Genomic DNA, 27113 nt, shown 5'->3' with positions numbered 1-27113 from the left:
CTCAAAATATTTGTAGATATAATACAACGTAAAAGAATTTGTAAAGGTATTAAAATTTAGATCCAATTCTAAGAGCGAGTATGATTTTCACATTACTTAGATCCTTTTGGCATTGTTAAAATCATTTTCCTCTAAAATAATCATGTCAACAAGAAAATAAAAAATACATTTTTAAATATAGTAAAACAAACTAAAATATTTAACAACATATAACAAAATTTTGGATAATTTATCAATAAATAAACACCGATAGACTTTTATTACTATCTATCAATAGAAGCATATCAAGAGCTATCAATTCTATAATTGATAGAGTATTAAATTTTCTATATTTTGTAAATATTTTATCAAAAATATAATCTTTTACAAATCCCAAAAAAAAAAAAAAATTGAATTTTCAAAAAGTAAAAGGTCACTTTAATTTGATTTTTGAACTATCACTAAGCAAGTGATTTTTGTTTTGGTGATTGAGTGAGAATCAACCAAACCATTTTTCTCATATCATTGAACTTTTTTAAAACTCCTGTTGTCATATAGATTTAGGACGAAATTTCAGCCTTAAAACTATTAAAAAAATATTAAAAACAAATAAATTGATGAATTTAGATAGGACATTTTTAAATATAGAAAAATAAACTAAAATATTTACGAAATATAGTAAAATTTTGTATTCAATTAATGATAGACACCGATAGACTTCTATTATTATCTATATGATAGAAATATATGGGTGTCTATCATAGATAGAATCTGAAATTTTTTTATATTTTTTTATATTTTGTCAAATTTATTATTTTTCAAATATAAAATACCTTTCTTACTAACTTTGTAATTTTAATATCACATTTAAAACCAAACATAATAATTTAAAATCACTTTTAGACATTTGAAAATCACTTTAAGTTTTGAAAACCAAACATAAATTTGTTGTTTAAAAATCAATTTTACCTAATTTTTCTTTTAAAAAAATCACTACTTCAACTATCACTCCCAAACACATCCTAAATCTACCATGAATGGAAGACAATTGATCGACTCTACCACCGATAAAATTTATTAGATTTGCATTGCACTAAAAAGGTTGCTATATAGTTAATTATTAACTATAAAACTGTTATACATCGCAATAATCAAAATCTTTGCTTGATAAAGATTAAAATAAACATGAAAATAATAAAAATAGTCAAATAGTTATCAAACAAAATGAAAGAAAAATAAGAAAGAAAAACAACCATTCAAAATTTTAGTGAAAGACCGAATTTGTTATCCCATGTTTGCTTGAAGACAAACTATTGAAATATTTACAAAATATAGTAAAATTTTAAATTTTATCAATAATAAACATTGATATATAAACACTAATTAATAGAAGTCTATCAATATTTATCAATGATTGAAATGTTGTTATATATCGTAAATATTTTTGTTCATTTTACCATAATTAAAAAAGAAAAAAAATTAAAAGTAGATGACGAGAATAATGTAACTGACCGAAAAAATCACCCATAATGGCACAATGAAGAATGGTTTGACCATCTTTAGATCTTCTACAACGATCCTCTGTGTGAGCACAGAATGAGTGAAGGCAAAGAAAAGCATCTTTGTTACCATGCAAAGCCGCCAAGAAGAGCGGCGTCTCCCCTTCATTGTTCCTAATCCCCACCAAAGAATGGTCCACACTTGCTATATCATAACACATTTTCACGTTCCCGAGCGTCGCCGCTAGGTGCAGTGCCGTGGCACTCTTATGGTTCGCAATTCGAACCACTCTCTTACTATTATTCTCCTCCCCTCCTTTCTTTTCCTCCCCTGATATAATTCTCATCAGCTCCTCCACTACCCCAACTTGCCCATCGCACACTGCCACATGCAACACCGTGTCTCCACGCTTTGTGATTTTCATGTCCCGGGCTCGACTATCCATCGCATATTTCTCCACCACTTCTTTCCATTTTCCTTTCATGGCGTTCTTAAACAGGGATTTCTTCAGGCTTTCCAACTCCTCCATCTCTTTCCAATTCCTCTCTTTTCTTGAGGGCTCCATTATATTGTACATATCTTACCATCCGTTCGTCCCTTTTTATATAAAAGAAAAACACTTTGGTAAGTGTTGCTTGAATTAAGACATATTTTATGACTGATTATTATTTTATGGGGGAAGTGTAAGTGGATTCCATTTTTGAACTTGAATATCAAGTTATGAATCTACCTCCTCAGTTTAAGTTAGAGTGAACTGACAACTTTCTTAAAGTGTTAGCTTCAAGACAAGGAAAAGCAAATGCTTATATCGTACATACAATTTAGCATGATAAACAAATCAGAATAAAGCAAATGAAGAGTGCGAGGGTTACGTTGGTTTGGTAAGTGGAAAGAATGTATGAGGTTCCAAACACTACTTTTGAGATTATCTGAGTTTTGAATTAAGGAATTAATGCTCATTATCCTATAAATGTATTTTGAAAAGTGGGATCCATCAAATTAGGTTTGTTGTGGTGTTACAAGTGTTCCATAATGTGGGTCCATTGTTGAATCTTAATAAAAAAAAAAACAATCGGATTGCAGAGTTTGAGAGTAAATAATTTGATTGCATTTGAAAATTACATGGAACTCATTAGCTTGAGATACTTTTGAATGATTTTTCAACTTTTGTTCTCAATTCTATTACCTTTGCAGTAAGATATATGAATATGAATATGTCATAGTTACTGTTAATGTTATAGATATCATTACTGATGGACTCCAAAGGGTAATAATAATGGATGACATTTACGTTATTCCTTCAATTATTTCAAGTGTAAATTAAACAACTTCAATAGTAATTACATTACATTTTTGCAAATTTAGAAGCTTAAGTAAACAAAATCAAAAGCTATCTAATTACATTTAAGACCCATTACAATTAATTTAGCAATAGAACCTTATTATTGTTAAATGTACTGTGTAATTTCAAAATAGTCCATTCTGTTCTTCGATATGACTTTTCGAAATATGAAATGCGAAAGCACTCAAATAGAAGAAGTTTATTCAAATTACTCTCTCCGTTCTAAACTTTATCCTAATTTTTCTTCATTGTCTCCAACAAATTTTGTATAGGAGCAATCCTAAAATAACATCAATTGTATTCCACACTTAGCTTTCAATTCAAACAAAGCAAGCTCTAGTATGATTTTAATTATATCTTAAAACTCGTAGTTTGTAAATGCTAAACTTATTTTAGACACATATTATTCAATAAAGTTATAGTTATTGAGGTATGATTCAATAAATTGTTATTGAATTAATGACGTGCTCATTGTAACCTAAATCTAATAAACTAAGGTTCCTTGACTATTATATGAATATTCAAGCTTTATGTAGTGACATAAAAGTGGATCAAGTTTAAGTTAATAGTCTAAATGATCTAGGTATAAGAATAGGGTTTGACACCTTATTTTGGGGACACTATGAATGTGATTTAATTTACATTTAGCACTACAAGAAGTGGGACCACTCCCGACGCACAAAAACGTCAGCATAAGTGTAAATAACGTTGAAAACTGAGTTCACAATGCAGAAAGAGACGTCTGAAAAACCGTTAGAAGAAATGTGTCGGGAGACAAATTCTCGAGGCATCACCAACACGGTTTTGGAAATATACTTCTTCCGATGACCTCGTTATCGACGTTTTCAATGCGTCGACAACAAGGCATCCCTGACGTCCGCAGCTCCGACTTAGCTATGCATCGGAAATAACTATTTCTGACGTTTGTATATCAGACGTCATCCATGCGTCGGAAATAACCATCCCCGACGTAATGATTGAATCTTTGTAGTAGGTTTGAAAGAAAAGAAGACGCCCCCTATATTCGTTTTTCTAAAGAAAGGAGAAAGAGATAAATAAGAGCAAGGAGGCAAGAAATCTCCAAAGGAGCCCTTCTACTAGGCTTTTTCCTAGCCTTCAGTGGAGGCAATCATAGTTAGAAGGCGATAAAGGAGAAGTCAAAGGAGCAGTTTCGTGCTTCTAAAAGTACGGTGGGAAAATCCTTGAAAATCAATGCTTTTCCACTCTTATATATTTTTATGATATATTGGCATATTTAGGAAGGAAATATCAATGCTCGAGGCGGAAGCGAAAGGGGGAAAAGGTGAACTTTCAAGGGCAGATTTCTCTTTTCATTTGCTTTAGACATTCTTTAATTGGCCTGAAGGATCAATATAATGGAATGAATAAGCAAAATCAGTATTCACTCATCAGGGAGGAGATCCTAAAGGACTTAAGACCTAATGCACACTATTTCCATGAAGAGGAGTAGTCTTTCCTAACCGCCTTAATGAACAAGGGGTCTTTTCGCTTGCTCAGTAGTCATATACATTTCCATTATCTTACGTAGCCTCGCCTTTCATATGATGAAAGTGATAGCTTTCTAGTAGTCTAGTCTGGAAAGATTTTGATGTCCGACCTAATAAGTCTTAGATATTTCGATATAGAGTAATCTTCCAAAATCGCGACAGCGAGACAGAGAGAATCCACATATGTTGATTCTGAAGGCTACCTTTATTATTTAGTCTTCCATTACAAAAGGGAAGGTCGAGATCCTATTATTCCATAGATTAGGATTCCTCAACGGGTCTAGGTCTTTCACTGATGCTTTTCGTACTCATTTACTGGGCATGTTCGTCCTTTTTATCTTGCATTTGTCCTCTCATTTTGCCTTATCAAATCTACTCTATTGTCGGACGATGAGACTATCCTATTCTATAAAGGGTTCAACTATAGAAAAGAATATATTTTGAGGGCTTTATCCCAGTTCTCTTATGAAAGGGATATTTCTATCAAATAGAGTCCAAATCAAGGAAGGTTTGAGTTTTGCACCTGGACGAAAAAAAGAAAAAGGAAGTCTCGGGAGAAGTTTCCGGAGCCTGCCCTGGCAGACAGTCACTCTTCTTCTTGCAGGATCAGTTTTTGGGCAACTGACGCTTTAAGGTCAATTCTCATGAAGGAATTGATGAAATTACGGTTGAATAAATATGAGAATCGACTGTCTCTTCTATTTAAAAAGAATAGGTTACAATGAGACAGAGTTAAGAATAGCTAAGTAAGACCAGAGGTTCGAAAAAAGAGAGATCGACCTGAGTATTATGAAAGAGATCAATGAAGAAGGCTAATATCTACAGAAAAAGATCAATGCCCACAGAGTGAGAAAAGAGAAGTCAAGATAAAGAGAAGAAAGGAGAAAAGTCTCATAAAGAAGAAGAGAAAGTTCATCCAATTACTTGGCTTCTAAAACTTGCACCTATCTTTAGAGCTATGGCATACTCTTTATGCCTTAATATGATTTATGAGGGAATAAAAAGAAGAGAACTTCTACTAGGCCAAAACCTACTCCGCAAGGCATTAAGCGGAAAGCGAGACAAAGCGCAAATTGACACCTTGGGATTGTAGTTCAATTGGTCAAAGCACTCCCCTGTCAAGGCGAAAGTTGCGGATTCGAGCCCCGTCAGTCCCGACAAAATCCAATCGTACTTTTCCTGTTCAACCATCAAAATAGAATATAATCTCTTTCTTCCTTCCCACGAAGCGGTAGGAGAGTTGGAAGAAAATGCCAGTTTAGTCAGACCTATGCAAAGAGTTTTTTTTTATGCTGGTTATAGGTTGATTTTGAAGTAAAAAAAAAAAAGAAAAAAGAAAGAGTGAATAATAAAAGTGGAAGAAATCGCTATTTTGGTACTGCATTTCATGGAAAAAGCTTAGTCTGATGGCTTCTTCAGAGCAGTCTTCTTCCATATTCACTTTCCTCTAAATAGTAGGTTCATTAAGCCTAGGACCATGAATGAATTGCTTAACATAATCCGTCTCATAAGAAGATAATGAGTTCCATTATATTCAGTCCAACAACAAGAAAGTGAATTTCAGATAAAGGAAGCATAATAATGAAATGAATCTCAGATAGATCAATCTCAAATTAGTCTCACAACAAAAGAAATGAAAGGATTACTATCAATATACAAGGTTCAAAGAATATGAAACAAGGCTTAAAGCTCTTAGCTAAATACAAGCATATTTCTCTTCATTCTTTTAATGGTCAATTTCATTTCCCACCCATAAAGAAGAAAAAGAAAAGTCGGGGCACTCGACTAAGTGCTAGGGCATAATAATTCGTCCCTCTTTTGGGCCCATGACACGGTTCTTGTTAGGGTTGAAGTTATTGCAGAAGCATTCCCCAATGGATAGTCGAACCCTCATATAACAATGTATCAAATCCACTATTCATCATTGAATTATTATGCTTTATATATTATGTTCTTATAACATAACATCCTTTTAGTAGGTTTAGTAGGTTATTAGTCGCTTCGCATCGTTAGGCTTAATCTGATTTGTACGAATTCCCATGTGAAGCAGACATGTTTCTTCAGAAACCCGTCTTTTTCTATCTTTTTTATGGGAAAGGTCGAAGGACTGATGTCAGTTCAAGAACCACTCTTTAGACTATGAATTTACAGATTTCTACAAGGGACCTACCTCATCGAGCCTTCTTAAAAAATACAGGAAAAAGAGAAAGTCGCTCTTTCTATGGTTGAAGTGGTTAAAGGAGGCTAGACCCGTTGTGGCTGCTCTTAAAGAAGTAGTAGTCGCTTTTCTTCTTTCTATGCTAAGTTAAGGTTTAAGAATATTCTCTATTCACAAGTCAGAAATGGATGAATGTGCAAGATCGTTACGTGGGTCGGTATAATGAGAGTTCTCAAGAGGAGCTCGTGTGCAATACCAACTCATAAAGACAAACATTGCTCTATAGGTGTACGAGAAAGACTACATAAAGACTATGAAGTGCTAGAAGAAAACTAAAGGCAGGTTATCGATAGATGATGACGGTGGACATGGAGAGGAGGACTTGACTTTAAGGCGTGCCCCAGAATTACCAGTATATAGTCTTTCTTTATCAAAGAAATTCTTGGAGGCGATGTATGAGGTGCAAAAGGACAGATGGCATTACCAAGAACTAGAGATGGTGCGACTGAACCTCAGCACCGCTTTCTATATTCAGTCTTGCAGTGTAGTCCTTCAAAGGTATTCTTAGTGAAAGGACAATGATGAACTCCCCCTTACCTTAATCCTGTTCCCAGCTTGCGTTACTCCCGTGAACTAAGTACGTACTATGTTGCATAATATGAAGGATGCAAGAAACCTCGTCCCAGGAGTAGAATATGAGACTCCTACTATGCGGTAAAAGAGATCTTGCAAGCTTTTCTTCTTAAACAATCTAATAAACGACGAACAACTAGGATAGCTCGAACCAGTGCAGATCGAAAGACTTATTTGTTAACCCACTATGCAGAGTAAGAAAAATAACCCCACTTTCATTATAGTTTAAGGTGGCTGACGTCTCTATCAGACGCTTTAGGCTAGTCCGTCCCTCTGATCCGAGGTAAGATCTTAACAAGGATGAATCAATTCTTTTTCATTTCACTCATTACCCTTTTGGTTTTGACAAGAAAGTCTATCCTCATTCAGTAGAAAGACTCTTGTCAAAGAGATCGAATCAATCTCCTTTTCCTCTAATTTGCATCCAAGAAGAGCCAGGGTAGAAGGATCAAGTTATCTCAGAAAATCAGAGAAATCTTTGAATCGTAAAAATCCTGTAAAAAATACAAGAAAAGAAGTTTGCCTAGGGTTTTTGGATTGAAACCTACGTAGCGGTATTTGAGCCCACTCCGCAGTTACAAAGGGAAGGAATGTGTCTGAAACTCTAACCTCTTTTGAATAGGAGATAAGTCAAACTCTTTTCTTAACAGAGTCAACTTCTCAAATTCTTTGACCCTCAGTCTCTTTCTTTGCTTCTGATAACTGCCTTCCTCCCACGGAGCCCAACTCGGGAACATAAAGTTGGAATCGCTGGTAATCGCGGATCAGCATGCCCTAGTGAATATGTACCTGGGCCCTATACATACCACCCGTCACACCCTGGCCAATTATCTAAGTGTTCTCTTAACTTTTTGGGCTATATTTCAAGTGTACGATTTAATACTTAAGTGGATTCATGCTAGAAGTCTTATTCCTAATTGCATAAGTAGGTGATGATTGGTTTCTTAGCAAAAATGCACAATTTGCAAGGTTTTAATATAGGAAAGATGGAACAAAAAAAATATCTCTTTTCAATTATTTTTCATATTTTATCGTTAAATATCAATCTTATAAAAACTAACAAAATGCAACAAAAAAGCCAATAAATTGCAAAGGTAGGGCAAGGTGGACATCAAGTTTCTCTTAAAACAATCAAGCAAATGTGTGTATACTAGCTTCCTAGCTTGAGTAGCTCGACAACTAAGGAATCAAAACATTTATTTAGGTTGCTAAGACTAAGTATAACCTATAGGAAAGGCTCAGGCTTCCGCGCCTTGTTGTTCAGAAAGGTGGAAGCAAGATACTTGCTTGTGAAAGGTGTTTTCCCGTGGCTATTCGTGGATCTGGAGTGTGGCAGCCTCCAACTTAGACGATCTTATTTTCTCATGAATTAGGAATCTTTCAAATATTTTTTGTTCATCTTCTAGTTCATAGTCGTTATAGCTTTCCTAATGGATCACAAAGAGAAAGATCAGAATTCTTTGCCAATATTTTTTGAACCTCATTTCATTTTTCATCTTTGGTTGATTCTCTTTCATTCATCACTTCTCTCGAAAGCTAGTATATTCAATTAGCTTTAGCATATTTCATATCCTACCATGGAGTGGGTTGACCCAATGAAATCTTCTGACCTTTATGATTCAACTACATAAGTCAGAGTTAACCTCTAAGCTCGAAGCCTCGTCCTCCACCCATCGAAATCTTCTGACCTTTATGATTTTCTTTGTGAAAGATAGAAAGAGAAGAAAAAAAAGAGAGAGAATTTACACAACTATCGATATTCAGAGTTCTTTACCAGTCCAAAGGACTTTTTAATCTACCATATTCATCTTTTTCTTTTCTTGAATTGAGAGAATGAATTTCGAATTCAACCTATTCTTAGTTGTAATCAATGTCGTTGTAATCAAGTTAGTCCAAAGCAATGACCGCAAAAGCAACTTCTTCTTAGCCCTTCGGATGTAGGTATCTCGAATATCATAGGTTCCTATTCTATTCTCCTTTCCCTTGGATTAGGTTAACCTACAATAGTTAGCTTGTGCTTTCCCTCCTCAATCTGGAAACCTGAAAGGGAAATCTCCGAGAGTAGAAGGCGAATTACGAGTCTCAACCCCTTGGCTCCGAAAACCTGAAATACAGATTCCTCGATCAAAAATGGTGAAACTAAAATAAAGGGCCAAATTGAGCATTGAAATTGAGCTCCTCTTATTCTTCGGACCACTAAAAAAAAAGATTCTTATGATAGGGTAAAAAATATAGTGAAATCACCTTTCCTATTCTTTCCCTAGACCCTACGACTAAAAAATATGTTCACTTCTGAAAATCTCTCATATACGTAGGCGGGAACAGGGGAAGGGGTTAGATTTGCGTAGAGTATTCCTCTATCCATAGAGTACATTGAATGTACAAAAATGACTATAACATAGCGTAGCGGTTAAGAAAGGGCAATCCATGTTCAGTGGTAAGGTACACCCTATCCTTTAATTGAAGAAAAAAAGTCAGCATTGCATGAGAGTAGCCTTTCTTTCTCCTTTTGAGCCAATTGCAGTTGAAATGAGGTAGGGCTCAAGTTGCGGTGGCAGTTGGAATGGAAGTTTCGTCTTTTTACAAGGGAGTTCCCAAGGGCTATGGATCGAGCAGGCTAGGCTCGATGGTTCTAAGGCAGCAAGTTTGTTTCCAATATTTGAAGCTCTTCCTGCCTCAGTGAACAAAGATAGTCTCTAAAAAAAAACGTTAGCTCGTTCATATTCAAGCAGTGCTTGTCTTCTAGGCTATAAAGCAAGTAAGGGGTCAATAAAAAAAGAACTGTTAATTAATCAAAGGTCCAATTAATCCCCCCGTCTGTATTGTCAATCAAAGGTCACAAATAATCCAGCCAAAGTAATAGGAATTCGACCAAATACGATTCCAAATAGAAAAATAGAAATCATTGAAATTGATTTGAATGAGGAAAATGGGAGGTAATATCTATCCTTGAAATCTAAATTGGTATTGCCCATGAATCTCAATGACCAAGAATTGGAAATGGAACTGACAAGGTAAAGAACTCTACAATATATTGAATCATACCATTATCTTTCTTTTTTTGAATTGTCAATTCAATGAATTTGGCATGGAGTGGGCAACTTATTAAGATGGCATGAAAATAGAAGCTTTCTTTTCTTGTTAGTAGGCTTTCACTTTCTAACTTTGAAATCTGCTAGACCTCTTGTTTTTGTTGTGTCTAAGGATGCGTCATTCGGGAATGATAGGTCTTCTTTCTCTTCATCCGAGATTTGATGCTCGTTAATCTTTTCTATTAGGTGGTCGGGTAATCGACGACACTACTTCATTCCCTTCAATAACATCTCTCTTTTCATTCCCTGATAGTGTTATCGCTAACCCGCTTTCTATCGGCCTTTAAGAACCTTTTCAAGATTGGATTAGTGGAAACCCCTCCTCCTAAAAAAAAAAAAAGCATACTTTTTATAAGAGCAGTCGTGAGGTAACTTGAAAGTTCACCTCCATAGTCGTAAATCTACGCCCAAATACTCCTCGTAAAGATTTTCAAAGACTGATTCACTTTAAGGTGCAATGCGAGTTAAGCGAAAAAATCTGACTATTTTTTCGAATCACTAGAAATAGTAAGCATGATGAGGCTAAATGAAATACATTATTTTGATCCATATGTTTATAAAGCACTTCCCTCAGTTTCTCTTTTGAAAGATACGCGGATGGATAAGTCAAAATACTAATTGAAAAAATAGATGAAATGAAAAGTTTTTTATTCATCTATTATTATGATCGTAGATGAGACTAAGAAAAACCTTGTTACATAGGTAAGAAATCAATTCATCATATGTCTTTCTATCCTGCAATCAAAATCAAGGGCCCCATGTGAAAAGAAGAATTGCAGCTTTAGGAGCGAATGGAAGTAAAAGAATGATTTAAGACTAGACTGATACAATATTACCTCTTCTATCACATAATAGAAAGAATATCCCATCTATAATAGCAATAGGATATAAGCAGACTAGGGAATGATTGGTCTTAGCGATTCCCTTCCTATAAAAGGATCATTGCCAACATATTCTCTAGCAAAAGAAATGACCTAGACAAGACCTCTTATACCGCATCAAGAGGAAAGAAATTCTGATTCCCATGGGTCAAAACCTATTCTTTGTCCATTCTATCTAAGAAATGGGTTCTTTTTCTTCTTTTCTTGAATGAACCTATACCTAAAAGTGCATTTTTGTGCATTTGCCCTAAAGTAGTACAAGAAGATTAATATGGTAGATTTCAGAGTCCAGAGGACCTTCGAAGGCTCTACTAATTGAAGCTCCTAAAGATAGATCTTTCACTTTCTCATTCCCTTTCTCATATTACATTAAGCCTTTCTTTCGATCTTTTGATGTTCACGGGTTTCTTACTCAGAAGAAAGAAGAAACCTGGATTATTTTTAGTTCATGTCAGAAAATTGACTTTCTTCTTTATGCATTCATGGTGAGGCATATGGATTTTGAATCATAGAATGAGAGCAAAGGTGCAAAGGAACTCGTAAGGAAGCTAGAGAGAAGGAGAGCTAGAACTCTGAATTAGGATCTTGAACGATAAGGAACCGCATATGCCGAGTAAGTCGATGATCTTGGGGTTTCATAGGCAGGCGTAGTGGTATTTGATCTTTCCTAGGTTTTTGCTCTTGAAATAGGATAAATAAAAGGGTCGGATAGGTATGATATTCATAGACTCGTTCAGTAATTCTATATAAGAAATGATCATTTCATGATTAGTTTCGAAATGTCAACAACTGGCACAAGAAGGCGAACTTCTGAAGCCAGAACGACTGACACAGCTGGTCGAACTGCCTAAACTAGTCCAACGAATAGGCTTTCTGCTTTTAATGGTCCTTTTGACAGGTTAATATAGATATAAACAAGTCAAAATGATCGCTCCGAAGGAGTTTAAAATCCATATGAACCTGTTCAGAGTTCTCATGAAATTCCACTAACCCGTCCTTCAAACCACGGAGTTAAGAGTGTGAAAGTAGAGGACTCATTCATTCCACTCAAACAAGGACTTCGGACCCATAGTCGTTTCTTAATAAAGATCAGTCCCACAGGCTTTCCCTCTTCTTTCTCTCCTTCTTGAAAGCCTAAATGTGCGAATGAGTAGGGATCGAAAGTAGCTATCTCTAGCCCAAAAAGGTGTATTCAATGAAAGAAAAGTGTATGAATTTTCTTGTACGCCATTTGTCTCATCTTTCCTTAACAATCAATGAACAAGGGCGCAAAACTAACCCAATCGTTGAGGAAGAAACAGGGATCATTCTTTCATTCATGCCCCAAAGATGAGAGAGGAGGCGCCAAAGCTGATTTTTGACACCGAGGATATTAATACAAACAAGGATCCCATCTATCTCTCTTAGTGAGGTAATTCACAATTTTTGAAAGTTTCAGTTTCGTGTTTCTTTCTTTTTTTTCAGAAGATTTCTTAAGTACAGAAAACAGAAAGGAGTTTAGCCTCCTTTTCCTTTTTTGAATTTCGCTGTTATTCTTTGCTTGAGTTTGTTGATCAACATGTTAGGGTAAAGGTAGTCCGATGAGACAACATCAGATGATTGCATTGAATAAAAGGGCAGAAGATTATAAAAAAGTAAAAATGCAAAAAATTAGAAAGAAAAAAGTCACAAAATTCTTGATTGACTCGGCTTTGAGCTTTTTTATCAGTTTGCTATCTTAACAATGTCAACAAGCAAGAAAAGTAACTTAAATGAACCGAAAGAATAGCTTGAGCAGCAGCTTAGTTTGCCTGCCTCTGACCCCTTCTTCTACGTCTGAAATCTACCATATGAACTACGAAAAGAGTTGATTCTTTTCATGCTACCAAGCGTGGGACTATCGAACTACGAAAAGAGTTGATTCAACGGGGTTCCAGTTCCTACCCTTTCTTCTACAGCAGATCTTGCTACGTTTTCTTTCATGGAGCCTATTTCTCATACCTATCTTCCTATAAGAAAATAATGCTTTTCTTTCGCTCACCAATCTTCAAGATCAATCACCTATTAGGAATCCACAGGAGAATCTATCATTGATCAAGGCGACGAGACAAAGCTTCGCAATTGAGTACAAGGATCCATTTCGTTAGTCAGTCACTAATTAGCTCTAAAGCCTTTGTCAGTATTTACCACGGATTCTCTTACGTCTCTCCCATTGGGGATTGGTTTTTTTCCATGGCATAATATCTACGATGAAAGACCTAATAGAAGGAGAAAGATTACCCGACCTGATTGAAATAACCTAATTGCAGTAGATGAATTAGCTGATAACCTTGAGTTCGGTAGTCGGAGGGGACGGAGATGATTTCTTTGATGTTATGATGCCTCTTGTTAGGCCATGGGATTTTCCTTTCGTCCAGTTATAGTTCTTTCTTTTCTTGTGCGAGAAGGAGTGTCATATCTAGATCTCTCTATGGTAAAGTCTTTCGCCTGGCGTATTTATCCATTTACGAACAAGAGGCTTAGTCAAACGTCTTATCCTAGGGCCTTTCGTGAAAAAGGAATGGAAAGTCTTGTTCGACTCATTTACTGAGCAAAAGATCTATGACTTTCCACTTTCATCCCTCGTCCGAAGGACTTGTTTATCCATTAAATGTAAAGGGGTCCCTCTACGATCATAGAAATGAATAGAAAGGGATATTTGAATCCTTTCAAATTTGATATTAGGTAATAGTCTTGTGTGCCTTCGATGTCAAATCAAGAAATTTTTTTGGTTATTTGGTGAATCGACAAGGCATGAATGTTGACCCAACTAAAAGAAAAGAAGTGGGAGATATGCTAGAGCCAACCTCAGCGAAAGAGTTTGAGTCATTTTTTGAAAAAGCTTACTACTTGAGAAGGTTCTTAGCAGGATTAGTAGCCCCCATGAACAAAGATGAGTGACCCTTTGTCAAGGTAGGGTCGAGCCTATTCTACCTTTGAGCGTGCCTCTTACTGTATCGAGTTTCCAATGTGAGAACTTATTGAATTGAGTTTTGGCATGCTGACTAAAGCTTAAGCTCTTTCTAGCAAAAGCTTAGTTTCTATAAGAAAGATTTCCAAAGAATTGATTATCCACATGAACAGCAAGCAAGAAAAAGCCATTAGGGCGAGGAGATCCTTCCTTATCATCAGTCTCCTTGCATCGATGCCCTTGATGCCGAAAGAGATAAAGAATCAAAACTCAATCAAAAAATGGGGGAATGTTCAACCTTCAGATCCGAGGATGCCTTTTATTGGTTAATCCTGGACATCAAAATGCCTATTTAGTTTTGACTTGGCTTTGTCTAATTCTGGACTCTCTAGGCTTGATCTTTATTTCAGTAGGTTTAGTAGGAGATTCACTTAAACTTCTATCCTCTAGACTGATCTCGCTATGTCAAATTCTTTGAACCTTGTTCATTGATCTCCTCCTTGTAAAATGAAATACAAAAAAAAGTCTTTTCGTTTATGCAAGAGAGATCCGTCCAATAAACGGGAATGACTACTATGACAGTCACTACTGAAAGAGCAAGGGATGCAAGAAAAGGTGGTCTCCAAACGGAAGAAATGACCCTTTTTTTCACCCTAAGAGATGGGATCTAGCTCTCATAAGAGGGAAAAGCACGTATTTTCTAAAGGAGTCTGGAGATACTAATCAAAGTAATAGTCTTTGAAAAGCAGAACCTAAGTCCTAGGGAGTACTATCTTATTCTCTGAGATAAATGTGCTTGGCTGCTAACCTTTTCTGTCTTCAAGTAGGTGACTTTAGAGAACTGTCCATCTTTATCAGCCAACTCACCTCTTTCCATCTTTCTTTTCAGTGTTGACCACTTAACTTCTTGAACTTTGGTCTCGCTCCCAAAGTGAAAGAGTATACACTCTTCTCTCATACATCTCCGTCTCAGCATCAGGACCAATCCGAAAGAGATCATACGAACTGTCTGGTGAGACAGCCATAGCCATCTTCCTCTCTCTTTTCAAGAAAAGATTAAATAACCTTTGGTCGAGCCTCTTCTCTCCTCTTCTGCACTATTCTCTGACATCCCAAGTTTATCATTAGGCTGTCCTTTCAATTTCTAGTCTTTTAGTGGTTTGAAGTCCCTTACGATCAGTGCTTTATCTGGGTTTCTTTCCCACCCTAACTCACTCGATCCAGTATTCTTTCGTTTACGATCAGTGGAATTATCCTTCCTGTAAAGTAGGGAAAAAGATATAGTAGGTGGGCAAAATTCACATTACCATATGCTCCCTCCCAAGAGGTTGCCCTTTCTCTTTCATCCGCTGGGCGAGACCGAGGATAAAAAGGAGGCCCAGAGAGCAAAACATCAAAAACGGAGAGTTGTAGCAGTTGAGAGAAGAAGAGAAGCGACTAAGAATAGAAGTCGTGCAAGATAGAAGGAATTTTCATTCAGCCTATGTCAAATCCATGAAAAAAAAAAGAATGAGCACTGAAAGTCTGACTCACCCCAGGAGAATAGGTTTCGTCAAATCTTGAGATAAGAAGAAAGGATAGAAAAAGAACTCCACCAGGATCGGGGATAGGTTAGCCCAGCCGAATGGGCCTAGTAGCAGTGAGGTAGAATTGATTAATACAAGAGCAAAGGTGCGAAGGAAGAAGATAGGAGAGGTTCGAATGCGAAGAGTCAGAAGTCCAATTATGAATTCAAGACCAAAACCTTTAAGCAAATGAGACCAAGGGCTGCTCGATAAAATTGAGTTAGAAGAAAATTTGAATCTCCATGGAGAAAAGAAAGGAGACCTACGAAGCAAAGAAGTGTAGCGGTAGACTAAGGAGTCAATAATCAGTTAAAGGACTGCACCACTGGTCCCCAACCCGAAGACGGATGCGCATTGGCGATCAAGGAAAAAAGGAGCGAAGGTAGAGAAGACCCCCTTGCTGGGGCCAAAGCTCCTGGTCTTGCAGCAAGGGTTCTCTCTTATGATCCATATTGTTGTGTCTAACTCGCCCCGCTTCGTAGGCCTCATTAATATTCTTTGAACCTCTCCCACTCCTTTTAGTGGAATTCATGGATCAAGAGGACCCTCCTTTAGGATTCTGAAGATGCTTCCTATTTTAGTGAGTCATGAAAGAATGAAATATCGCTCTGTGGGCTAGGCTAACCAGTACATATTTGATTTAGTGAATAAAATGCAATGCCTATTTAGTGGATAAGTCCTCCAAACCCCTCCTTCTACGTCTGAAATCTACCATATTCACATTAACAAGTCCCACAACAAGATTCATATGGTAGAATTAAAAAGTCCTATATACTAGTGGAATTACAAGGACTGAGGACCTCTAGATGAGTATATTTGAAAGCTAATATAAATGGTGAATATGGATAGTCCTTCAGACTCCTCTTCTTTTTTAGCTAAGTCCTTCGATCATTCTTTGAACCTCTTGACTCATAAATCTACCATATTCACGAACCTTATTCATTAATTTCTAGGAGGATTGAATATAGATTGATTCACTTTTTCAAAGGTCGCTCCTTCCCTGTGTCTATCTTTTCTTCAAAAGGTGGGGTTCTGAGCTTCCTTCCTTCATTTGTCTGTGCTCCATCTATATCAATAATGAAAGAAAAATGTGGTTTCTCCCTCTAAGTGAAAGGAAGAGGTTCGTCTATCCTGCGTCTGCTTGTTACTTCTACTTTCTCTTCCTTGATCCTGATTGGTCCTGCTTTCTCTTGCTGCTCAAATGATTCCTGCTCTACCTATGCCTGACTCCTATCTCTCTATGCTTCATGGAGATTTGAGTTATCAAACTCTTGGTCTAACTTGGTCTAAGAATGAAATACTACTACGTGGGAAAATGAAGATCGAATTCAACTTCTCTCTCTCTTTATCTTGATCCTAAACCTGGATATGAAATCAATGGCTCACCCTTTTTCGCTTGCACTATTGATCCTTATCAATCCCTTCTCAATTAGATCTCTCCTCTCCTTCTACAACTAACCTACGACTCGATAAAATGGAAGAAAAAAGGTTAAATCACATTCGAGGAGTGCAAAATGGGAGCACAAATCGACTACGTCTGAGACCTTACAAGGAAGACTCCAAAAGAGCTGGGTAGGGGAAAAGTGAGACTTTCCCTAACAAGAGACTGACAATAGGTCTTTTTGGAAAGACACCGCTGGCCCAAGCTCTCGTCCGCTCTCACTTACCATCTTCATCTTTTTCTTTTTCTTTTTCTTCCTTTTGGTTTCTTTCTTTAGTTGGAGTTCTAACTTTTCATATTCCTTTTATCAGCTGCCACAGGATTTCATTTGGAACCATACATTGGAATGGAACTTATTGGAAAAGGTAAGACAGGAAAGTCAAAAGCGGTATCCCTTTGAATTTTGATCATGTATTTGACAGTATGAAAAGGGTTCTCTCATGTAACCTTCATCCACCATTCTTTTTTATGGAAGGCCTTGACATTTTTTGGGCTTATAAACGGCTTGCAAAGGAAAGAACTCTTGTTATTACTAGTATTGCACCACCCTATCAAAGCCAGTTATATGGGGCTCGTTACCGTGCACATTCACGGTTATACCTCTAATCGCTCTAAGAAGTAGGAGCGATTATGAGTATAGCCACGAAGCCACTGAGTTCATTGTAGGTACCAATAGAGTAGTGGATTGGAAGGGGCATGCTCCTTAATGCTTATCTACATAGGCAGATAGTTGCGATGTTGTTGCAGGAACTTAAGCCAAAAGAGCTTCATCTAATTCCATCATACCTCTTCACTAGGGAAGGTGAAAAGTGAATGGTCGAGTATGCCACATACTGGAGCTGGCTATCCAGCTGGCTCATGTGGTTTCTGTGGCATGCAAAAGTCAGTGTTGATCTGAATCCATCGACTCATTCCCTATTCAATGCCAATAAGTCCTTTGAACCCTCCAGACTTATCAAATTCCACTAACCCGTCGAACTTGTTCATTCTACCATATTCATCTTGTTGCTGGACTTGTTTATATCCATATTCACTTTATTTTAGTAGATTTTAGAACCCACACTTTGAAAAATTCTGTTAGGTTCTTAGTAGCAGTCTTAGACATTTCTTCTTTTACTTCACATAGCTTTTTGTCTCCTTGATAACTGGAAGTTCTTCAAAGGTATGATAAGCCGGAGGACTTTGTAGCATCCATTCAAATATGGTCGAATTTTGTTCAAGAGCTCAAGGACATGGAGCACATCTTTTCTGATTTCCACTGCTTAAAATGATTGTGACAACCACGAAGAAATGACAAATCCCAACTATAGATATATAAGAGCCAAAAATTCTAAGGACATTCCATCCCGCGTAAGCATCTGGGTAATCAAGAATGCAACATGGCATACCTGAAAAACATAGGAGGCTCCGACAAGGAATAAGACTCCTCCTATTCTTTATGGTCTTTCAAACCCATAGATTCAAGCTTATCCTTCAATTTCCTTATGGAAATAGATTCTAGAAATTAGAATCTTAAAAAGATGCATACTTCTCCCCTTGCACTAAATCAAACATTGAGATGGAATTTCCTGTTATCTAATAAATCTTAGGATTTAAATTGTATCTCTTCTATATAAATCTTAAGAGTCAATGACAAAACTGAATGTTCTAGACGAATTAACTAGAAGTGAAGATCAAAAGTGTTATGAGTATGCCAATAAAAGTGGAATTAGCACTAGAGTGTACTCCAAAAGTAGATGGGGTTTGATCCAAAATAGACAATGGTATAAGAATCACATAAAGTATTGAAGAAGAATCTATGGAAAAGAAAGCAGAGCCAAAAAAGTCGACAAGGACATCCATCCATGAAACCCTTTTACTAACATCAGTAAGGCGTCCAAAGAAAGTTAGAGGAGCCACATTTGTTTTAGAATTGGGACATAACTCAAGTATTGAACTTGAGTAGATCTTGTAGGCAACTTCGAGTAAAAGGATGAAGTCTGTCACCGACCTAGCCCCAAGGGCCACGTTCTTGATTTTTCTATCCACAGCGATGCAATTTTTCTGACCGTCTATGTTGTAGATATAGAAGAACAAAACATTGAGGCAGACAACTATTATAGATGAAATGAGAAACCTAACTCATAGTACAATTTTTGTGTGTTCTTGATCTTCTGAGCTTGTCTTGCATGTAAATCATATAACACAACTTCATCTTCAACGATGGAGAAAGAAAGGAGTTCAGTTCACAACCTCTCTGAGTTCAATTGAAACCAGTTCTACCATGTTCAACACAAGTCCGTATTTCTTTCTATATCCTAAATGAGGCGTGAGATTGAAATTCTTATTTGTGTACTTGTTAGAACTCAAGAGACATACTTGTTAAAAAAGAAAGTATCTTTTAGAAAGAAAAAGAAAACTCTCAGATACCAAAAAATTTCCAACAAGTAAAGGTTGTAACCTAGAAATACAATTAAGGAAACAAAAATGAAAACAAGAAAACCAACTTAGAAGTAATATTGTTTACATCGGCCATTTACGCTACAACTCTTGAGAACTTCAAGTCTTGGAGACAACTCAAGAGTCAAGAATATAGTTACCCCAATTTGAAAATAGTGAAGGAATATATGTTTTGCTCTTTACACATTACCATTTATATATTAAGAAAAAATCTATCCCTGTAGTAAAAAATGACAACCTTTTAAAAATTGACTTGGTCATGGTACATCACCTTGTCCTTAACCCATGATTGTTGAGAAGGGATAAAAATCATGATATTTTTCTTCTTATTATTCTATTAAATACAATAGGTACAATGAGGGAGGGGATACAATAAGGAGTAAAAAAAGAAAAGATTTAGAAAGTAGACAAAATCTTCCATATACTTTCCAAAAATACTCTAAGGATCAAGCTCACTAATTCTAACAATATATATTATTTGTTCCCAATTGAATGATGATAGGTATTTCAAAAATACTATCAATTGGTATTCCTGACAGATACTATAAATAATTTTCCAATATTCCTATCAACATATAAGAATCTAACTAACATTATCTATTAATGATTACAGTAGACCGATATCACTCATAGCATCTCTATAAGTGATATCATTAGAAGGATACTTTTTATGGCTATACAAGATATCTCCTTGATAAACATATTAATTGTGATTTGATGATTATTTGACAAGGCTAGCAATTGATATTTTTTATAGTACTATGAATAATATTCTTCTATTGCTCTCATTGATAACATCTATAAGTGATATCCCTAATGTGATACTATAGATCAATGATATCAAGGTAATGTTTATGTAAGTCATATTGTGGTTGTTTGTTTTTAACATAAATTGATAAAGAAAAGAGATAGGGTTAGCATTCTATCAATGATAGCTTTGAATCAGATAACATGTTATCAATATGATACTTTCAATTACTAATAGTATAAATGATAGCAAACTTATACCTTATTGATAGATGCCATGTTATTTTTTGATTTTATGATTTTAGGTTATTGAAAAGACTCCTAAAAGAGTCTAATAAACCAAACGTAGAAAAAAATATGGATGAACTTATTGTTGAGAAGAGGCAAAAGAGACAAACAAAACCTAAAACTCATTTTCTCCAAATCCCAAGTCCACTTCCTCTTCTTTTGCTTTCGCCCTTCTTCCAAATTTCATACCCAAAACTGAGGAAATTTTACTGTTAAATGATATCTCGTAGAACTACGTGTTATAATAGCCTTTTATTTAGACTTTATACCCAAAACTGAGGAAATTTTATGGTTAAATGATAACTCGTAGAACTACGTGTTATAATAACCTTTTATCTAGAATAATGGGGTAAAATTGAGAGAAAAGTGAGATAATGAGTGATAAATTTAATAAAAATATCAACTATTCAATCTAAGAGTTACAAAAGATAAAACATTTGTTTATCATGAATTTTTCATGTTTAAGCGCAAGATTATGAAAAATTAAGACAATGTAGAATGAAGAGTTAGGATAGGAAAGTTGATCTAGTTTGTGTCAACCAACCAGGCAATGAAAAAAAAAATAAAACACGATGTGAATTGCTAAATGAAAAACAAGTTGGTGAAAATGTTAGACGACATGCAAAACAATGGATTCTATGGACTAGAGAGGATTGAACTCTAGAAGCTAGAAGGACAGAAATAGTAGGGAATCTATGGTGTGAGTGTGAAAGAAAATCGAGGAAAGAAGACTTTTGGAGTACGTCATCTTCTTGCATTTTTCTTTCTTGTTCCATTAAACATCAGGTGAGAGCTTGGTGTTGTGAGAGTTGGAATGGAACCCTTAAACACCAATCCTCTACTTTTTGGAACAGACAACCACTAGCTAAACGATGCAATACATTGCATTTTGAGACTCGACACATTTTACTACCTTTCCATTTTCACTCTCTCTTTACAATGTATTTGTAATATGAATTTAATGTTCGAGAGATGTAAAGTTTTCAATTAATGTTCGAGAGATGTAAAGTTTCCAATATGAATGCAATGAACTTACACTATCATTCTCTCGTCTCTTTACCTGCTCCATATTCATGTTTTCTATATTTTGATTAAAATAAAAAGTGGAAATGTTTTCTTTAAAAAATTTGGATGAATGCAATATTTATTTTGTTTAATCAAAGATATATTCAATACATAATTCTATTATAGATAATGAATTAAGTATTAAAAGTTAACTACTCGAAAAAGAAAGTAACTACGACTTCATTAAACTAAGTGTAGAAGTTATTTTAAAAATAAAATCAATTTTGCTATTTGAACCTTATCATACATATCAAAAATGTGTGTGGCAATTAAGCGTCAAGATGTTGCTTGGCTTAAATAATGATTGAATTGTGAATATCACATCCAAAAGTACTTAGATATGAATCGCATGTTTCAGCTTCAGCATGTATATCCCAATAGGCGAACATATGTGACAAGACATCGAGAGATTGTTCGTCTTAATTTAGGATTGAATATTATATTTATATCGATTCAAAGAAATTTCTTCTCTTTCATTTCGCATCATTACACATGAATTCACAAACTTAGAACCTCAAAGATGAATTTACGAGTCAAAAATATCGCACGAAAATAATTACACTGCATATGCCATATATAATTATGATCATGCAAATGCATCTTCACATCATGCATTTGCGATAAAATTACAACCCAACCAAGTTTTTTGTGCTATTATTGTCGAGAATTTTAATTAATTTATTTGTTTTTTATCTTTTGTAGAAGTTCATTTGTGGTCTATCATTCACTTATCCGAAGAATGCGTGAGCGAGTTAATGAGTGATGGTTTTGAACCTAAATTTGAACTTCACTCGAAGATTGAACGAATCTTTCAACTTCACAACAAAGAAATAAGCCAAAGATGACAAGGAAAAAATGACATATAATAATGAACGAGGTTTCCATCTAGCAACCAATGAGGAAGAACAGAAAAACACCAGCTTAAGTCACATTAACAATGAAGCTAAGGCTCAGATGAGTATGAATGCCCATCCAATTTTGATAGCTTACGAATAGAATAGACCCATTCGAGAATATGCTTCTCCCAACCTAAATGTCTTCAGCTTAGGGAACATGTTTTCAATTGGAGATGAAACTGGTTATTCTCCAAATGATCCAAATTGCAGGTCAAATCGAAGAGTACCATGACGAAGACCCACACACGCATATTAAAGATTTCTACAAGATCTGCAAAACCTTCAATAAGTCGGACATTACTCAAGAAGATAATGCCCAACGCTTTTTCCTTTCACTCTGAAGGATGTAGCAAGAAATGGGTCGTAGCTCTAAAAGCAAGTAGGATTACTTCATAAGACCAACTAGTTGAGAAATTCATCAAGAAGTTCATTCCACAAGAGAATGCCAAAAAGAGGAGAGACATTGCAAACTTTCAACAAAAAAATAGAGAAACTCTTTGTGATGCGTAGAATAGGTACAAGCACCTGATCAAGATTTGCCCTCACAATGGCATTCATGAATGTGCTTTAATGGATATAATTTATGACGACTCGAACAAGGTTACACAACAGGTAGCTGGTGCTACGTGACTGGAGCTTGTGGGTTGATGAGCAAAATGTATACAAAGGTTAAAGAGACTCTAGATGCCATGTCTAGAAATCACAAAGAGTGTGAAGACAATGATTTTGGCTTGTGATCTAGGAGGCACAAGAAGATTCTGAAGGAATGGGATAAAGACACTATTACAACGTTTCAAGATTGTTTCACAGCTACAATGAATTTGCTTCAATCAATAGCATCGACTCTAGTTAATGCAAAAGGCAAAAAAGTGCAAATAGTCAATCAGATGGAAGGAATTGGTTGTATGTACTAATGCATGCCTATAGAACCAAGAGTCTATTTCGTACCTCAAACACGATCCCTATTCCAACATCTATAATCATGAGTAGATGAATCATCCTAATTTCAGTTGGGAAGGAACCAACGGCAAAACAAACAAGATGACCAATATGTTAGGACGCAGTTACAACGCCCTAGGTTTTACCAAGGTCATTAGAACTCACATCGGCCAAGTTTTCCACCATAAATGAATAATGTGTCTTCATCGAGCTCCTCTTCTAGGAAAGCCTCTAAAGGAATATATCTAGAAGAATGATGCTCTTCTACAGAATCAAGAAGCCACGGTTCGTAACCCAGAAATGCAAATGGATAAAATAACCAACAAGCTCAAGGGAAGGCTGTCGCATAACGCAGGTCGATCCACAAAAGAGCAATGTAAAGTTATTACATTATAGGGTGGAAGGCCTTTGACCATTAAAGAATTAGATTAAGAATTCAAACGGACAAATTCTTTACCAACCAACACTATGATTGATAGACTAGTTTTACCTTTTATATTTCTTATACTTCTATAACTCAATTTAACGGTAATCCATCCATGCAGATTTAGAAAAACAAGAAAGCAAAGAATGAGAGGCAAAATGCTAAAATAAGATAGACGTCTAATTAGACAACTGCATTTGATCCTATGTCACCTCCTTTTCCAAGTCGCCTAAAGAAGAAAGGTGATGAGAAGTAGTTTAAACAATTGATGGATGTGCTTAAGCAGTTATGCATTAACATCCAATTATCGAAGCTTTGGAGTAGATGCCTTCATATGTCAAGTTTCTAAAAGACGTATTGTCAAAGAAAAGAAGGTTAAATGAGTATAAAATTGTTGCTCTAATGCAAGAAATAGGTGATATCTTCAAAAAAAAAAAAAAAAAAAAAAAAAAGGGCTCCCTGAAAAGATGAAAGATCCCTAAAGCTTCATGATTTTGTGCTCTATAGGCAAAATAGCTCTTGGGTGTGCATTATGCGACCTTGGAGCCAGCATCAACTTGGGGATTGGTGAGGCAAGACCTATAACAATATTGCTCCAGTTGACATACAGATCTATACCCTCCTTAAAGCAAGATTGAAGACGTGTTAGTACAAGTGGACAAGTTCATCTTTCCTACATATTTCATTATCCTGGATTATGAGGCTAACAAGGAAGTTCCTATTATTTTAGGGCAGTCGTTTCTATTTATTAGGAATGCCTTAATTGATGCCCATCAAAGGAAATTGGCATTGAGGGTCAATAAGCAAGAAGTGAAATTCAACATCTTCAACTTGTTGAAATACCCAAATGAGCCTGAGCACTATAACACGATAAAATCATTTGGACAGGATTACTGCAAGGAAGAAGTGATTGTAGAGTTGTTTTGCAATAATGTTTAGAAGAAGAGTTCCCTTTAAATGGCAAGATTGAAGAAGTGAATGTCGTGTCTGACGCAAAAAAGTATGAATCCTTAAACCAACAAAGGATTCAAGGAAAATAAAACCATCAACTGAAGAACCACCAAAATTAGAATTGAAGTCTTTCCCACTTCACCTGAAATATGCATATTTAGGAGAGAATGGCACTCTGTATGTCATCATTTTCGCCCACCAAAAAACCACTAAAGAGAAAGCAATAATGAAGACTCTGTAACGCCACACTGAGGCCATATGATGGCCTCTAGATGATATTCAGAGCACAAAATCGGGTTGGAGGAGGGATAAGCTAATGTTATTCAATATTAGAGGCGATTAAACCCCACGATAGAAGAAGTCATCGAGAAAGAAGTAATTGAGTGGCTTGTCATGGGGTGATTTATTCAATCTCTAATGGTGAATGGGTCAGCCCAATCCATTGAGTTTCAAAGTCACTAATGAATAAGATGAACTCATACCTATGCAAATTGTGGGTGGATGGCGTATCTTTATGTATTAGCAAGCTGAACACAGACACCAAAAGAGCCATTTCTCATTGTCTTTTATTGATCAAATGTGAAGTAGGTTGCCTGGAACAATTATTTCGCTTTCCGATGGCTATTTTGGTTATAACTTATAACTAAATTACAATAGCATCGAATGATCAAGAAAAAACCACATTTACTTGTCCATGTGGCGTGCTTTTGTTGCACGCCATTTGGATTTGTTACGCACTAGGGACATTTCAAAAGTGCATGATGACAATGTTTTTCAACTTCCTAAAAAGATCAATTGAGATCTTCATTTATTATTTCTCTATCTTCAGAGACTCTTTGAAGAATGGTTGAGCAATTAAGAAGTTGTTATGGCAAGGTGCAAATAAACTAATTTGGTGTTTGAACTAGAAAAAGTGTCACTTCATGATGATTAAGGGGATTGTGCTAAGAAACAAAATATCCTGCAAGGAGTTAGAAGTTGACCTTACTAAGATTGATGTCGTGGGTAAGCAGCCTATGACATAGAAGTAATTGCTCATGATAATATTTAAGCTTTAGAAATATAGGAGTTATGTTGTTGACTTCAAAATCACAATATATATTAATCATTTTGCAATCAGATATCTCATGGCCAAGAAAGATGTCAAATTGAAGTTAATCTGATGGATTTTATTGCTCCAAGCATTTGATTTGGAGATGTTAGACCACAAAAATCAGGTTGCAGATTATTTGTCTCGTTTGGAAAACACCTCTTCAACTTGGTAAGACTGAAATCCAAGACTAGTTTCCTTATAAGTAATTGTTGAAAATTGAAGAGAGGGAATTGTGGTACACAAACATGGTCAATTATCAGTACGCATAACATGACCATAGGACTTAAGCTATCGAAGAAGTTTCGTGAATGTCGCTTTTACAAATAGAATGAGACCAACTTTTACAAGTAGGGGATTGATCACATTCTAAGGAAGTGCACTTAGATACTCGCCAAGTGCCATGATGCACCTTATAGGTGGCACTTTGGTCATGGCACTTGGGTGGGTGAACATTGAGGTCAGAAAACAACTATATTGCAGGATGCATTCGAGGAGTTATGTTGTCAGAGAACAGAAAACAATGAGGTTTTCCAATATCATTCTCTACCACCGCAATGCAAGAACTTACAATATCATTGTGAAAATGGCTCATCTTTTCTCCAATTCCTTTACAATTCTCTCCCCCGTTCTTAAGTACCCAATCGCCCTCGCAATCTTCCTGACCTTAAGTACCCAATCGCCCTCGAAAATAAGGGTAGCTTCTCTTATCCTTCAAAAATTTGTGTTACAAAAGACTTCCTAATCCAAATCCAGTAATTTCTACAAATCCATCTCTTGTGGAATCAAAATCATCAGCAAACCTATCCAAACCCTAATAAAACTAACAAACTACGAGGAACAACCAATGCAAACATCTGTAAATAACACCATACCATTGCGAGTGTTCCTATGCAAACATCTGTAGATAACACCATACATAGATTGTGAGAATGCTGCTATGCTAAATCAAACAGCCCCAAGGAATTAATAGTTATGATCAAAACCTAACATCTATTCAAAACCCCATCTAAGAAACCATCAAATACAAGATAATTGACAGTATCTCTAAGAATTCATCTTTTAGACAGATAATAGGCAAAATTGGAACCACACAAACAGAAAATAGGGGAGAGAAATACAAGGATTGAGATTTACCAGGCTTAACAACAAGGCTTCAAGCTTCAGTTACTGAATCCAATCCAAGTCCATTTCAAGCGTTGAGAGAAACGAATTGTTTCCTTGATAATTGGAGTCGAATTGCCCA

The 27113-nt window shown here is 35.9% G+C and overlaps 1 protein-coding gene and 1 non-coding gene across 2 annotated transcripts in view; both read right to left on the bottom strand.

The window, feature by feature from the left end:
* LOC103491271 (uncharacterized) overlaps positions 1–27088 on the bottom strand; it is a 38365-nt gene extending 11277 nt beyond the window's left edge. Inside the window, exons 1-2 of the mRNA XM_008451149.3 lie at positions 27005–27088; positions 1492–2076 (exon numbers count right to left, since the gene is read on the bottom strand). Of these exons, the coding sequence (XP_008449371.2) occupies positions 1492–2056 (565 nt within the window). The 5' untranslated portion in view covers positions 2057–2076; positions 27005–27088. The remainder of the gene's footprint in view (positions 1–1491; positions 2077–27004) is intronic.
* Positions 22911–23017, bottom strand: LOC127149637 (small nucleolar RNA R71). Its single transcript, XR_007821340.1, has one exon. It is a non-coding gene; the product is annotated as a small nucleolar RNA R71 (small nucleolar RNA).
* Positions 27089–27113: the final 25 nt, after the last annotated feature.

Source organism: Cucumis melo, chromosome 5, assembly GCF_025177605.1.
Source record: "Cucumis melo cultivar AY chromosome 5, USDA_Cmelo_AY_1.0, whole genome shotgun sequence".
NCBI lineage: Eukaryota > Viridiplantae > Streptophyta > Magnoliopsida > Cucurbitales > Cucurbitaceae > Cucumis > Cucumis melo.
The sequence above is the reverse complement of the archived record's forward strand: the minus strand, read 5'-3'. Positions and strand labels throughout refer to the sequence as shown.